Here is a 17307-nt window from a genome sequence, read left to right as displayed (position 1 = left end):
AAACCAACATGTCATAGCAATGCATTACACCACACGTGTTTACATCAGTCTCCAAAAGTCGTATTAAAAGAAAGATTACTTGACATGATCTACCTTTTGCTACTCGAGGTTACTAGTAGCTCACCGAGGCAACATCTTCCACAGCACTAAATCTGAACTTACTTGAATTTTCAAATTAGCAGTGGCTCAAAAGTTCTCTGAAGAAGCTCTCCCATGTGCCTCTGAAGCAGTAAAACACAGCAAATCTTGGGGAGAGGCATGTGCATCCTTCACTCACTTTCAAGTAAGATGACACAAATAACTCACAGTGCTAATAACCAAAATATTTAAGAGTTCTTATGCTATTGAAATGAAACAAAAGCCAACTTTTCCCTCCAAAGATACAATCATTTCTAAACTTTATATCTCAAAGCTGAGAAACCACATAAAAAATTTAATGTGGTCAAATTAATCAAAGAAACAGAACTTTAAGTTCCCTCTTTCTTAGAAAGACTCATGCCCTAAATTAAGTTCTAGATATGAAGATATAAAGCAGGTTTGCAATTATCAAGAGTAAAAGATAAAAGACTCCAGCCAAAGGAAAAGACTTCTGAGAATTAACTCTGAAGGAAACTTCTAATATACAAGCAAGAGACACTGTTTTGCATTTCTACGGGAACACCAAATTAATTTCAGCCAGCTGACGTACACAAACTCCATATGAATCTTTGAGACTGCTAGGAAAGCTGCTATTGCTGCCGTGATGATTTAAGACTAAACAGGAAACGGGGACAAAACAATTTTGGATACAGTTACAGCAGCTGGTCCAATACTGCTACTTCCTTCTACAAATCCTGCCTTGCCTATTTGAGTTCAAGTATTCAGGACACGGATCAAAGTTAAATGTAGCATCTTCATACACCTGTCTCGCCTAGAGCAAGACAATTCAGTCCAAAAGAATTTATGTGCACTTTAACAGTGTGCTTAGACTAAGACGATGCTTTAAGTAATTTATCAGGCATCAGCACCATTCCTGGATTGAACTGGTAACCTGGCTTAATCTTTCATAAATCATATTCTTCACCAAGCAGTCAAGTAAAGAAAAGCATAAACCCATTCAGAAATAAGTGTATACAGCAGTCAAGACTAAGCATAAGGAATTTTAACAGCTGATACAAACCATCAAAGCACAGTGCCACCAATTTATTATAGTAGACAGCTCTGGGCAGTCTTGCATGTGTTCCTACAGTGTCCCGAGTATAACACGCCACTATCTGAAACATTTATTCTTGAAATAAGTGTAGATCTCTGACCAGGTAACTACTCAAGTTATGTCCAAAAATGGGTCAGAATTCATTTGTAGTTTGACCAGAAATTTTCTGGATTTCTAAATAAATTTTAGAACAGCCATTTTCCCCCCAGTCCTCAATATGGGAAACCTCAGAAGAATTAAAACCTTCTACTCCTCCTCAAACAAGTCAGTACACTGAAGTGACCAGCTGTATTTTAAACACCCTCTACCAGATACCTTCTAAAAAGCACATATGACAAAATACACCAAAAGCACCTTCAAATGTTACCACAAGAAGTTAAGAACGCATAAATGTATTCCACCTCCTCGAAACCAGCTACTGGAAGGAGGTGACTTCAGCAGCTATCCCCTGCCTCTCCCTTTAAACCAATCGACAGGCATTAAGCTCACATAAAACAGGAAATGTAAACATTATTTTAGAGAACCTCCCAAGCTCTGCTTATGTAGCACTGAGGCCTTCAAGCTTTCATCAGAACTTCACGGATAGTCTGGCATTAATTCAGTATCAGCTAGCTTGTGCTTACTAGAGAAGTAATCTGTCTATGCAGAATTACTCTAGGGGATTCTCGGTAGAGCTGTAACAATACACTTGAATGCAAAAAGTTGGAACTTTTTGCTTTGTCAGAACTAGTTCTATGGATGCAGCTAAAAAAACAACAAACAGGAACATTTGTGCCTAATAGGATTCAGATGAGTTTACACTTTTTCTGAATTCAGAAAAAAAATCCTTGTCATCTTCTTAAGGTAAGTTTAACGAGTCAGTAAAACAGTGATAAAAATCCACTAAAACTCATAACCAAAAAAAAAATCAAATTTTTTTTTTTTCAACTTGTCCAGGAAGAGCATCCCTTTGACCACCCCATCTGCCAAATTAGATCTGAAAAAAAACACAGATCCCTCCAGCATTTGTAGGGAAGTCTTCTACACAGTTTTAAGAGAGTCAGCATGAAGTGCAGACAAGAATTAGTGATGCGGATAAATCCCACTCTGGAATTTTGTTTAGGAATCAGAATCCCCCCAAAACTCTCCACTAACTTGCCCAGATTCTTCTGCTGCCTGATTTAAGGTGCATGACTTCTTACACATAGATTAAAGTTGCTTTGGTATTCCTTAGGTGTTCAGCTTTTAAGATCAAGAAGGTACTAATTATCTTTGATTGCTTTACGGCATACCTCTAGTGATAACCTCCATAAACTTAGAGGTTTTTCCCAAACTCAAGCTCCCTGGACATTTAATATAGGAATGGTGTAAACAGCAATTCCTTTGTCTTAACTAAATGGCCATCAGAAAGTGTTTGCTGTGATATTAAAGGAAGATTTTTTTTTTATGTTAAAAACTTAAATATTTCATGGGAAATTTGTCCCACAACATGCAACTCAAATGCATACAGAACAAGTAAGGCATTCTGTGCAAATCTGAAGCAGCCTCCTATCTGTGGCTTCAACAGAAGACAGCTACTCCCAAAGCTCTTGGGTAGCTGTTAAGTATTTCATAGGTATAAACTTTTGGAAGACAAGCTTAGAACACAGTAGTAGTCGTCAAGCCAGTAGACCTAAAGCATTATCTAAAATTCAGTGGCAAAACAGGTATTTTACAGAGCACCTCTAGATTGGATTTCTTACACCTTTTTAAGAGAGAAGAAAACTTTAGAATAGGCCAGATTTTACAAGCCATACCCATTCTCTGCAGAAAGTAGACAGCATAGATGGTCTTTTCCTAAGAGAGAAATGCAAAAGGCATTTTTCTTAAATATTCTGAAAAATTGTAGAGAGGAAAATAAAACCTTATTTCAAGTATTTGATTACCAATTAATATTCACTGTACACACCTTAGACTTTTTTTTATACAGAGCACATTATGAACTTGAAAAGCATGTACTAATGTAGCAATTGCAGAAGTGAGAACTCTTAGCAAAAAGATCAGGTTTTGTATTACAAAGGATACAGACATGACTCTTTACATCATTACGAAGTCCTTTACGAACAAATTCATATGCTTCTTCCTTCTTCCCTAAGCAGTTCAAGGTCAATCCTTTCATCGCGAGCGTCTCTGTAAAAAATATCATACACTTATGTTTCTGACTTCCCATATGCCAGTTTCACAGTGCAGATATCCTTTGATGTTGTTACACAGTAAAGTTCCCCATTAAATGATAGATTTAGATCAGGGTAGTAGCCTAGCACAGCTGAAGACTGTTATATGGAAGCATTTCCTTTCTTGAAATTGGTCTTCAAAAGACCACTGCAGAGCATCATACAGATGTGATGAATACAGACAACACAAACTTCATTAATAAAGACATTTAACTGGCTTTAAGGGAGTTATCAATAAGCTAAAGCAATTTTAGAGAGTTTCTCAATGTGTGTTGAAGTTCCAGGTAGGCAGAACAAGAAAAAAATTCATTAGGTTGTGTCATACTGTAAGAAACAGATCTCTGTCACAGTCAGCTCCACTATTATCAGGTTGCTTACAAAGCATTAGTTAAGACGACCATATTTCCTGCTACAGTATTTTGAGGGTAAGAGATCTTCTCAAAGTAGCAGCATTTTAGTCAACATTGAGAGGCACAAGATTCCAAATAATACATCGATATGACTACTGCTCCCTCTCTCCCCCATTCTTCAAGTAGCACTGCGGGAAAGAAGTTCCATGTAACGCACACACTATGCCTGAAAGCTGTTCCAGATTCGTATTTCAGTTTTTTTGCTAAATAAAAGACCACTTAGTTTTGGCCCCTGCGAGAAGATTAGTCACATTTTCATCACAGTACTCTGCTTTTCCTCCAGCTGCAACCTTTTCCCTAGTATTAATGGCAAGAGCCCATCATCTCAAGTTCAGCTGTAACAGCAGTTTGAAGTTTCATTGATAGACCCGTTTTAACACCATTTTCTGTAAAGTACACCTAAAGTGAATGATGACCCAACAAGAGCCAAGGTTTTTGTTTTGTTTTTAAGTTGTCCTACATGCACACTGTAAGAACAGAGAAAGCTAGAATGATACCTTCCCAATAATATTGGGAAGCTTGAAAAAGAATATCCCTGCTGTGGGAAGGAGGGCAAACTACTCCTACCTTCCCACAGCAGGGAGATAACTGTCCAGCCACAGCAATCCATCTGTTTGCCACCTTCTCACTACATTTTTCAAATTCCTTGTCTCTGAAGCTAAGTGTGACAACAGTGCAGCTTCCCATCAGATCATTTCATTGGCTTAGTTCTGCTTCAGCTGTTCGTTCCAGGCTTTGCTCCCAAGCTTCAAAGCCGTTAGTGGCTCAGAGCCCAAGTAGTATGTGGACTGCCAAGTCAGCTAAGTTGTCCTGGAAAAGTTTAAGAGGCAGCAAGAGCAGAAAAGACCGAGATGTATACTGAGATGTTACAAAAAACACAAGTGCTAGGAGAGACAAACGCATTAGGTCAGAGCTGGACAAGCCACTCTAGCTTTGAGGCAAGACGAGAACTGTACTTTTATCTCTAGGGAAGTAATGAAGACAGAGAAACAGCAGACACTGGTGGAAGCATGAAAAGGATTAGTCGGCTATTTTGCCAAGATTTGACAGAGTCAAATAGGAAAATAATTTTACTGACACAGTACATGCACACTCAGTGTTAGCTTGCTTCAACAGCAGACAACAAAGAAAAATTCACTGTATCAGAAGGAAAGATTGGCTGAACCATGCAACAGAAATCCTGTAATACAGTAAGACTAGAGTATCTTACTGAGGATTAAGTTCTGAAAGATGTAAACAGAAGCAACATTTTGCCATCCCGTTTCCTATAATATTTATCAGAACAGGATCTCCAGATTCTGTCCTTAGCTTCAAGTATTAGCAGCAACAGTATTACGCTTAACTTTGCTCCTTATGAGTAGCAATTTGGTATGCAGTACAGAAAATTTTACAAGTATGAACTTAAAAAAAAGCAAGATTTCGAATTCATTAGCAGACTACCTTCATGTAATAGTCAAAAAAAGGCTGGGCTTGCTATTAAATAGGAATGTAAGAAAAACCCACACTAGCATTCTGACCTAGAAACCTAGAAAGGCAACTTACTTGGAAGCTTCACTTAGGTGTGCTTCCACCATATATTTTGATCTTCATCATGCCGCCACACAGAAGTGTTTGACTGAGCTAGGGTGAAAACTTGGTCTGAATGCACAAAGACTGAAAATCCAGAGTAGTTCTTCAGTCATAAGGACAGAATCATACTCAGCAAGAGGCTCCTTTGTTTCCCAAAAGTATGGAATAGACTGATTTTACATTCAAGCTCATGACAGGAAAAAAAGAAAAATACGTTTTCAGTCTGTAGTTACCTCCATGTTCAGCAAATTTCGGGTTAGAGAGGATCATCTTGCAGAACTTGAGTCCATTTTTGTACTGTTTTTGTTCATAGCATTTCTGGAAAAAAGGTGGAATACAATCACTGAAATGCATTTAAAAACAGAGTACCTTAACACAGTATTACAAATGCACTAGTTCTTTCAGTAAGGTATGGTAATCAGATCACTAACAAGCTCTAGCTGAATATGACTATTCATACTACATTGCCTTTTTTCAGCATTCAGAACAGTATCTACCTTCATTTACATGCAGCCAACGCTCTACCTCATGGTCTCCTTTTTACAAGAAGTTAGTAATTCCTTTTCAACAGAAATAGGAAAGGCAAGTAGGAATGTCTACTTCAATTCAGAAATTCTTAAAATAGAGAACCAAGCTAGAAATCTTGACTCAACAGAACTTTTGAGAAGAGTTAGTGTTAAACAGCCTAGACACTCCCTTCAACATCCCATTTCCCTGGCCTAGGGACCTCCCAGAATAAGAAGTCTCAGACAGAAGACTTTCCTTCTTGCCGGTATAGACTTCTGCGAGAAAGAGAGAAACCATGAAGTAGGCTAGACCTATTGTAACAAACAAAAAAAAAAAAGAAAATCCAGGGAGAGAGAATTTACCTGGGCATTGAAAAAAAAAAATAAATCTAATTTCTGGCTGGAATAGTAAAGCTAAGGGCTACTTTTAGATTTATTTAGGGTACCATTTACCTAATCACTAGGTAAACTGGCAAACAATGCGGTTCCACTGTGGGAACACAAGGGAAAAAAGAAAAACAAAAACATGTGAACCTGGGCCCCTATTTTCTTTTGAAAGATATTACTTGATGTTAACAAGTCATTAAGGTCTTAGTAATTTAAATTGATTACTGATCACTACAGATGGTCAATTTAAAATAAAGTTACTTAAGCCTGTTAAAGGCATGCTTTTATCAGTAAGCGTGAAAATGATGTAAGGTCTTCTTCACTTGAAAAAAAAAAAAAACAAACCAGGCATAACTTGGCACCATTTTCAGTTAATAAGGTGTATCGCCCTGCTGTAATTTGGACAGGTATTCTCAGGAGAAACTATGTCATTTCAGTTATGTGCTTGAGTACTTTTAACTGTCTCTCATAGATCACTCCCACTCCATCAATCTTCCAGGACAGAGGTAAAACCTTTGTTAAATTAATGCAGAGTGTAGTAACTCCTTCACAGTCATAATACATCATCACATAGCTTCCCAGGGTACAAGCAATACAGAAGCATGCCTATGTTCACTTTCAGGTAATTGGCTAAGGTGCCAGAACAAGAGTCCTCCTCCAGTCTGTGGGAAAGGGCTTAACTGCAGGCAGTTTTTAAGCCTTTGTTGCCTGAAACTCAAGACACTTGCAGTTAACCATGATTAAGTGGAGACTAAATCATAGGGTAATTTAGGTCAGCAGAAACCTTTGGAGGTCACCTAAATCACCCCTCAAAACAAAGGGGAGCTAACCTTGATATTAGAACAGGTTGCTCTGCCTGGCTGACTTCTGGCAGGATGGCCAGGGAGTTCCCATCAGAGGCACACAGTTATACTATGGCAATTAACATCTAAACAGCAGCAACAAAAGAGCTTTGAGAACTAGTTTCCAGAGCTTTATCAGAAATAACGCAGGTTGCAGCAAAACTCAGAGTCTCCTCTAGGATAAGGTCAAATTCTTCCATTCATCTATTTTTCCTTTCTTAACATAAGATGCTTAGTATTATTTTTAAAGAATCATAAGAAAATACCAACAATGTTCTAAGTATGCTTTCTAAATTTATTCAGGTATGCCTAAAAAAAAAGTAACAGAATAGTCAACATTCATCTACGATTTTACAGCTCTTGCAATGTTGAGTGAAACTCCAAATATACAGCAATGCTTAACCATAGAACAGTAGCTATTTGAGTCAAGTATCCACTTAAAATAGATCCACTACTTGAGGAAATCGTATCTATTATCCTTGTTCCAACATTTTTATCCTAGAGAGTTCAGTCTCAGGCCTAGAATAAGAACTGAACTTCGATAATTATAGACAATTTTGAAATTTCTGGAGGACAAAAAAGATCACATTTTCCAAAGGCCAACAGACAGATGGGAGAGAGAAGTTAATGCTCTCCACTGAGAAGCACAAGTACAACATTCACAGTTGTTTGGCTTGCTTATAGACAACCAGCATACTTGTCAATAAACAGGTTAGCTCAAAACCAGACACAAACCACAGCATTTCTTGCCGAGCTGCTAGTTACTAGACAAAAGAGGGACTGACTACATAAACATAATGAATCAGTATGAAATACAACTTTACACAATTGCACTGCTCATGGGACGAGCCTTGCTGGTTAGTCAGAAGGTGACTTCCCAGCCCTGCTCCCTCCAAATACACACACGTGCATTTGTAAATAAGTTATGTATTTATACCAATACATTGGATTAAACGTATACCAATGTAAGAGAAACAGACTTTCCTCAGCAAGACAAATTGACTCTCACCATCAACTTACATAGATATACTGAAAGGCTTACAGATTCAGTTATATGGACAAGCCCAGGGCTTTAAAGCATCCAAACATCATGAATGGACTGTTTTAAACTTCTCTCTGTCCAAAAAATGTGAATAAGCACACTGTGCTCCACCTGTGTCTTGTTTACAGGAGACCAAAGGTTGATGCCATACAATACCATCTCATTCTGTAGTACAGATGGGAATTTCATAGTTGAGAAACCTGATGTCTCCATATGTATTCTCAAGTTTTGTACTAATCACGACAAATAATAGCTAAAATGTGTTCATTTGTGTCTGTCCCACTGCATTACATCTTTGGTATATTAAAAAAAACAAAAACCACAAAACCCAGCATATTAACTTGATCTTTTAAACAGCCTTATCTGTTGTGCTTAATGTGAGCTCCCCATCACCCTTTTATGGCAATAATTTCCCGCTAAAACTAAAGCCAGATCATGAACATTTACAGGCTTGAAACCTCAAAGGGAGATTTTGGCAAGGCCAAAATGTTATCCAGAACTTCTGCTACCAGATGTTCCTGGAAGGATGTTACCTCCTCTGGCAAACATCTCATCCTGGTTTATTCCCTTTTTCAACACTAACTCAGAGATATAATCCACTCGTAGACTTTGCCATACAATTAAGCCAGACATCATTTTATGTGCTTTCAGGTAAGTATCAAGTGCATCTACATAGAGGTCAAATAGGCACAGCATCTAGGAAGTAACTATAAAGCTAAAAAATACTAGTAACAAGGATACAACAACGAAGAGCAAGAGGAGACTTTAATCCCGTATTACAGTGCTTTGCTGCTTCTAAAGGAACTTCCATTCACAAATTCCAACTTATTTTTTTGTATCATGCCATCTTTTTTTAGAGACAAAACCCCTCCTACTACTAAATATAAACAGCATCAGGGATCTGAATGGCTCACTAACATTACTTATAAAACAGAAGGAATTCACGTATCACAACTCAATCACATATGCCATTTACATGTAAATTATGTTTAACTATTTGCAACATCAGGTTAGTAAAGGGATGCTTTTACGGACTACACCTCCCTAGACAAAGCATTTGCCACTTAAAAAAAAAGGTCTTGTATTGAGAGAACAGCTATGCTTTTCACATACTGAAGACAGAAATTAATACACAGATCGGCCATTTTATGGCTGAAGAACATCTCATTATGGCCCTCAGACATTAATGCTCACTTCTGAGAAGCCATCTAACAAAAAAAGGCTCAGCTGACTACTCAAAGAGAAACTGCAGTTGCAGCAACCAATTCCCTTCCTCACACCTTGTTGTCCCTACTACCTCTGAATGTACTGAAGTGACGTATTACTTCATAAACCATTTTCATACAAAGGCTGAATAAAATGTAGTATCACCTTCAAAGAAGGACAGGTATCACATCAAACCGAAAAGTAGTGTTAAGCATGGCAACCAGGCTTCCTTGATCAACTTAAATGTTTTAATAGTTTTAAGTTGTTTAAGATGGTCTATGACTACAACAGAGCTGCAGCAAAGAAGTTCAATCCAAATGAGACACGCTACATATGCTCACCATGAGACTGGTCAAAGTGGGCTTATAAGAACAATGGGGACAGACTTTTTAGCAGGGCCTGTTGTGATAGGACAAGAGGTAATGTTTTTAAACTAAAATAGGATAGATTCAGACTAGATATAAGGAAGAAATTTATTTTACAATGAGGGTGGTGAAACACTGGAACAGGCTGCTCAGAGAGGTGGTAGATGCCCCAACCCTGGAAACATTCAAGGTCAGGTTGGACGGGGCTCTGAGCAACCTGATCTAGTTGAAGGTGTCCCTGCTCATTGCAGGGGGAGTTGGACTAGATGACCTTTAAAGGTCCCTTCCAACCCAAACTATTCTATGATTTTATGTGCAATTTTCTTTAATAACAATACTGCAATTTGGAAGTTGGTTTTGCTGTCTCTTGACAAGAACTTGTCAAACACTAAATCCAAACCACTGCCAGCAATTTAACACTATTCTCTGATTCTACCTGTGCAGCCCACATTCTATTAATACAGGTCTGCACATCAATAGCCTGCCTCACCAGAAACATGCTGGACCATCAGAACCACGAATAAGAAAAAAAATAAGCATTTCAACTGATTTAACCATTTCTGAGTAGCTGAATAAAAACAGCTTCAAGCTTTCTAAGAACAATACCATTTAAGTTTATTATAGTCTTCCCTGCTATTGTACTTCCATATAATCCTGCTTGCAGACCTCTCAGCACTTGACAGAGTTTCAACATTCTTCTTGCCAGGTAGCATCTTCTCTCTTATTGCCAAGACTTTGGTGCAAAACTCTGGTGTTTTTGGCAACACCCAGAATTCACTTAAACAAAATTTTAATCTTATGCTCTCAGTGCTTACACCTTCAGTTTTCTAAACTGTGTGTCTGCTGTGTAACACCAGTGGGGGGGCTGGGTAAGAAAGAAACCCAAGAGCTAAATGGGGAACATCAGCGCCAAGAGAAAAAGACAAGGCTTACGCATCAAGCCCTGTGGAGAGAATTCTGGAAGTCAGTTGTGCTGGAAATCTGTCCAAGCCACAATGGTGATCAAGTTCAGTAATAAAAAACCCTCAAAGTTATCACTGACTGATCAGCAATTTTTCCTGGGAGCTATCTGACAAGTATTTAGGGGCTGTCCAAATTATTAATACACATTTCTGACCAAAACCAGGCACAATCAATACAGGAACATCAGCATACTGTCAGTATTCTTCTTAATTAGCATTTAACACTTGGACCTTTTAAAAAGCCTTGTTTTATTTCACATCTATAAAACAATGTCATCTGCATCTAACAGACATTCGATGTTTTCCACAGCAGCTGATGAAATTAGTTATCCAAGTACCTTAGATTTTAGGCAGAATTCAGTATACACTGTTCCTATGCTAACAAATAATAATTACTAAATTATTCACCAGTTTGATAGCTACGTCTGACACCATCTTGTTTGAATTATGTATGATTAAGTTCCAAAAGAGTTCAGCATCTATGTTGGAAATGCTCCTTGTACCATGAAATATTTGGATACTTTGCAATACCAACACCGGAAAAGAAAGCATCATGATACTACTAAATTTCAGAGACAGACTAGGGACCTGTGCATGAGGTTCCCCAAACAGCAGCCCTCTCTCCACACTGATTTCAGCTCACTGATGCTTGAGAGAATGGAAAAAAGTATCAGCTGGAAGGGGCTTCAGCTTATGGAGGCCAAGGAGAAAGTTCATTACCCCTCTCCCACTATCACAGCATCTTAGATTTCTAGTCCCAGGACAACCCTTCCAGTGTATCAACATGTTCTTCTATCCCTTCCCCCAAGCCCTACTGATATTTTACATATGCACGGCCACCCCCTACTCTCTGCTGGTAAGGGTGGTTAACCTCATCAGCTGAGATAAAAAGAAGAGGAAGACAACCTAGCTCCAGCTTTGCTTGCTTCAGTTGTCAAAATGGACAGGCCACATCATTCTTCCCCAGACCTGGGGGAACAGTGCTGAGTCAGACTACAGACAGTGTTGTACAATAGAACAAGCAGCCAGCATCATGTACAGTGTTAACATTTTGATCAAAAGTACTAATGTACCAGTAATATCTAAGCTTTCACTATCCTGATTCTCTGTATACAAAAGCATTTTCTTCTTTAATCAGCTTTTTCCAGTTACTTAAATCTACAGAACACAAAAAACATACTTCCACCTGTATTCTGTACAGTAACAGTCGTAACCACTGCTGTTCGTATTCTATATTATTGACAGAGTAAAACTGATACTGTATTTATTACCGGAAAGAACATGTGTGATAATAGAATGTTATTTTGACATTTGTTGTCAGGGACATCTTTAAAAGCCCTATAAACTATGCCTCTTTTTAAGGGGGCAGCTCATTATTAAAAAGCTTGCCTTAAATTAAGGCCCAGTCTAATTCCGCACTGTGCACACACACTCAATACAACTTGAATCCCTAGAATAGCCTTTGCTTCAAAGGGGCAGAACCAAGAGAATATGCAGTAGAAAGAGCTCTTGCTTACAAGTGCTTAGCACCCGTAACTTCCTCAGTATTCGAGTTGGTACTCTAGCCTTTATGAACATGTGTACGCCTCTGCAAAGCAGAAACCACAACAGCAACACTAGAAATTAGACCAGTCATAGCCCCATCATACATTTTCAACTAGTTTTTAATCTGCACTTTGTGTAGAAGTACTGAAGAGACCAATCTGCAACATCTCCTGGGATGAAACTGCAATTTGCCTAGCAAGAACTCAGACTTAGCAGGTGCTCCACAAGCTAGTGGAACTGCATCTGTGAGCAGTTAAGCAAACAAAACCATCAGCATCAGCACTGTTTTGTGAGACCTGATACACATGCACATATAAATATCAGGCTTTAAAAAAGTTATGCTTTTATTTAGACATCTTAAAGCAAGTTCCAGGCAATTACTGATGCAAGCCTTAAACGCTAACTTCATCTCAACATCCCATTAAAGATTTCACAGCGATTCAGACAAAAAAGTTGCATGAATCATAACAGCTCAAGCCAGAGATCAGACCCACCTGGTACAGGCCACTAGAGGTAAGATGCAAGTGTCAGATGCATAGGGAGAGGCTTATGAGTAAGACAAGTGTTATTACAGTTCTCACCAGAATGTTCTCAGCCTCTGGTTATTTGTGCCTCACCAATCCTGAGCCAAAGGGTATGTCTTCACACACTCAAAAAACTGACGGGCTTCGCCCCCACACACCCTGAAGCAACTAGAACTTTTCATAGCTACCACATCTTGCAGCAAAGGGTTCCACAGTATAACTACCTTTTAAGAACTTTCTGTTTGGAGCCTGCTTCTTTGCAGCCACCATTTCTACCAAAATGAAAACTAGGCATGATAGCTTGAAAATAGGTAAGTTTCTACTTAACTTCTCCAGATTGTTTACAATTTCAGAATCTTCTATTAAGTTCTTTCTCCTTCAAGAAGGTAATTTCATACATGCATCCTTCTTCTGAGGAGGCTCAGGGGCAGGACCAGGGAAAACCTTACAGACACAGCATTGCAAATGTAGACTTAAAGCATACTTCAGCAGTGGTGTAACAGCATTCTTTTCCCAGGATTCACCGGCTTTCAACTACTGTATAAGGAAATTATTCTAACAGAACCTCAAAAATCCCTAAAAATCTCAAATCTTAGGGGCAATCCAGCTCACAGCCCATACTAGCTCTACATTAAATTAGGATTTCCAAGTCTAACATTCATCTGCAAACAATTTTACTTGCTATGACCCAGCTTACTCCAGAAACATGAAGTACTTCTGCACATTTTCAGGTGGCCTTCACTTCTTGTGCCATGAGTAGTTTAGTACCACTGAACTCTCCTTGCCGTTCATCACTTGTTCTGTTCAATATAACCACAGGCAATTAAGAAAGAGCTCCAGCACAAAACACAATGGGACTTAACTCTGAAAAGTTATTTATTCATATAGGAACTTTCCTAAAAAAAAAAAAAAAGAGTCCAGAGTGAATAACCAACCAACACCATTCTATGGAAGCCTGCTTTATGAGCCTTTCATGATGCCCTTTACAAATGCCTTTTGAAAAATTAAACCAGGAATATTTATTTGGGATAAAGTCTTCTCCAAATCAGACTCCCTTAAATCACTGACAAACGTGAAGCATGATTTTCCTTTATGAAAGTCTTACTGACTCTTACCATTAGTCTATTATCTATCCTCCACAATTCTGTCATTTTAGTAGTCTGCAGCTGGCCAAGCATCATCACCACCTCTTTTGAAAGTCATTATCAAGGAAACAGCCTACACTCTTCCGATGCTGCCCCTCCTTAGCAGCACAAGTAACAACCGCACCACAGATCAGTCTCACTAGTTACACCAGAAAATTTTTACTGACAGTTCGATTCTCCTATCTTTAAAGGAAAGGATCTTTAATAGAGACTTCAAACATCCACTACACCAGTAGCAGATTACAATGGCTACCTCAGCTATGTTATTCATGTCATTTGGGAGGCACTGATTAGCATAGCATCATACCTTCCCAATTATTGGGTTTAATAGTTTGGTAACTCCCCCACATCATTACTAGGAGACTGACTATTTGCATGCTTATAATCCATCATTATTTCATTAAATAAAATAAAAAACAACCTTTTAGAACATTATGAGTAAGAATTAACTCCCACAAACAATTGCATATTTATCTCTTATCACAGAAGAAATCTCAAGATTATTGTAGAAATCAGGGAACAAAAAGGACACTACAGAGAAGCTGAACAACTCCTCAGAGATAGGGCACTTCAGGTAATTTCTAAGATTTCCTCACCCAAAAAAGTGGAAGATACATGTCTGAATGAACTACGGAGCAACAAGTCACTTCTACAAAGGGATATACCTGCAGACTTTTTGTATTTAATTACCTCAAGTCACACAAGAGTAAATGGCTAAACTGGTCTCTGTAAGAGTAATGCCTCATACCTGAAGAGGTACTAGGACTTGGCTCCCTCATAACAGGACGAAATATTCACAGGCTAGCCCTTCCTCAAGGGAAACACATTTGCAATTAAAGCAGCAAACCCTATTTTATGCAACAATATGTGAAATTCACTAAACAAAAAAAAAGTCAAAGGATTAATTATTTACAGGCATGATACTATCCACAGTTATATTAGGCATGAAACAAACAGCAGACAATACCTTACACTGTGACACTGGGCCAACACCAATAGTTATTACAAGACACTAAGCATTTCTGAAAAACAAAAACTATTTGGCAAGTAAGCCGTGAAAGTATGACAACCACCCCATGGCTTTCCTCTAAAGCACTCGTAAGAACTACTACCATGCCCTGTCCAGACAGGGATGATTTAATTCCATACAGCCAAAGCTTAAAAATAATTTTAAGATGAGACATAGTTTATAATCTGGGTTCTCAGGTGGAGAGGAAAAGAAAAAAAAAATCAAAGCTGCTTAAACAGAAACATACTCTGAAAGCAAGCTTACAACTCTGCTTTAAATACAGAAAATAAAAGAGCTGCCTAAGCTTACTAGAAGTAAACATGAAATGCACATAACCAAACTTCAATGTTATCAACAAGCATTTTCAAGTTACCACATGTACATGTTTATTTTAGATTGCGTCTGCACCATTCACTTCAAATGTTGTACGAGCTGAAGACTGATTTTAAGTGGCAAGAAACGCAGCAGCATTCCTGTGCTAATTCTTCTTTATGGATGCCTTTCTCTTTCCATAAAGGGGGAGCCAGGAAGCTTTCAAACACTTCCTCCATGCCTTCTGTGAGACTGCGAAGTGAAAGAGAAGAGCCTGAAGTTGCTCAGCTCCTCTCTCTCAGGCAACATCACACCTGTAAGCACCATCAGAGCTCCTGGGGAAGAGCACTACTCTGAGAAAAAGCCCCTGTAGAAGAGTGGAAGTAAGGCTTAAGAAACAAAACAGACCTGGAAGTCAGGACAGCAAAAGAAACAAGCTCTAGCACTACCTTACTGTAGTACTGACAAACTAGAACTACTACCAATGCTGCAATTGCTATTAGTTCCCTAATCACATCACAGCTAGTTTTAAGTCAGCTTGTTCAAGTACTGCCAAGCATGCAGGCACACAAATTGATGTGGCTTAGAAACTATTTGCTCAGCTTCTTGAGCAGACTTCACAGCTTACACTGAACTCCGTGAGGCCACACTAGTTTGGGCAGCTCTGTAAGCTCGGTTTGCTGTTATGTGGGCATCTCGTTCAGACTGTCGATAACCTGTCTCACATGTTACATACACACAAGTCACTGACTCCGAAGTAATTCTCATGATCTCCAAATGAGTTTCCCATTTCATAACTGCTAATTCTCCACAGAGTGTTTGTAAAAATACTTAGTCTTAATATATGAGTATAGTTCCCTCACATCTGTTCCAAGCGATTAAATCACTACATGCTTGTAAAGTCTTATTATTCCCCCCCCCCCCCCATTTTTAAAATGCCCATAGCACCCCTAGTAATTTCAAGTATTCTGGCAGTGCCAAAGTAGGCAAAAGCTGCTTCAATCAAAGAGCTTTTAGCACTACAAGCTATACTACTATGCTAAAATACTCTGAAACATGTCAAACAACTGAAGGATTCAATCCGTACTACGTAGACATTAGTATTCCAGAAAGAGTGGGACATGAAAAAGTCAAAGCTAGCTAGAAAAAGTAGTAAGACATTAAGTGTCAAGAAGTATCAATACATGAAGTGACAAGGCAACAAGCAAAAGTTTGTGATTAACACTTCAGAAACTGTGACTAGCCACTACACAGCACCAGGTAAACCTTCTGAAGGCTTTAGAAAGCAAGTAAATTTCCGTATCAGCTTCACTGTAGTTTTATGCCTCTCTTTTTCCTTGCCTAAGCACTCAGGTTTTGCCCACTGCTTAACTAAAAAAAAAAAACAAAACAAAAACAAAAACAAACAAAAAACCCAACAACCTCCAAAAAACCCAGGTTGTCTAAAATATGATCTCCAGAAAAGGTCTTCTATATTTCAGTTAAAAAAAACTTCAGAAGTGACTGCTACTGTGAACTTGTTTGCTACTAGTAAAAATAATCACTTAACTGTTCTAATATTAGTCATTTATTTTTAGCAGAGAGAAAGAGGAGTGCTAGAATGACTTACTAGGATGCATACCATAAGCATGCAGTAAGCAACAAATCACCATTAAGAACCACTAAGTCTTAAAATCTGGGTACTACCCAAAGCAAGTAAAAGAAAACAGCTCTGAAGCACCTGCTGAAACGCGCCAGCTACATAAAGAGTACACAGGCTTACACATACTGTTTGTTTTGAGCTCAGCTTCCTGAAACCAAAATGCTGACCTCTCAGCCACAAAGTTACTGAAACTAGCCTAACAAATTCCGATATAACTGGAGAAATTCGTGCCTGCCACAGATTACCACTGTGCTGCATAGACCTCCTCTGCTCGTGGACTACCAAACTGGCACAAAATGCCTCAATTCTGTTAAGGCTGGAGCTCCATTACTCTCACACTGAAAAGTTCATGAAAAGGGGAGTCTGGTGTTTTGTTGTGGAGGTGGGGGCGGGGTTGTTTCTTTCCATAAAGAGTTAGCATTACCAAATATACAGTGATTGGGCAGAAACACAGTTA

The 17307-nt window shown here is 38.6% G+C and overlaps 1 protein-coding gene across 5 annotated transcripts in view; it reads right to left on the bottom strand.

Annotated features, from left to right (window-relative positions):
- NAA16 (N-alpha-acetyltransferase 16, NatA auxiliary subunit) overlaps window positions 1–17307 on the bottom strand; it is a 72979-nt gene that overhangs the window by 54236 nt on the left and 1436 nt on the right. For all 5 annotated transcript variants that reach the window (XR_011327904.1, XR_011327905.1, XM_069802622.1 and 2 more), the window contains exons 2-3: window positions 5597–5681; window positions 3236–3340 (exon numbers count right to left, since the gene is read on the bottom strand). Coding sequence is in view for 3 of the 5 variants with exons in the window: in XM_069802622.1 (XP_069658723.1) it covers window positions 3236–3340; window positions 5597–5681 (190 nt within the window). In the remaining 2 variants the exon portion in view is untranslated. The remainder of the gene's footprint in view (window positions 1–3235; window positions 3341–5596; window positions 5682–17307) is intronic.

This window comes from Haliaeetus albicilla, chromosome 15 (genome assembly GCF_947461875.1).
Source record: "Haliaeetus albicilla chromosome 15, bHalAlb1.1, whole genome shotgun sequence".
NCBI classification, from domain to species: Eukaryota; Metazoa; Chordata; class Aves; order Accipitriformes; family Accipitridae; genus Haliaeetus; species Haliaeetus albicilla.
This window is presented reverse-complemented; position numbering and strand designations above follow the sequence as displayed.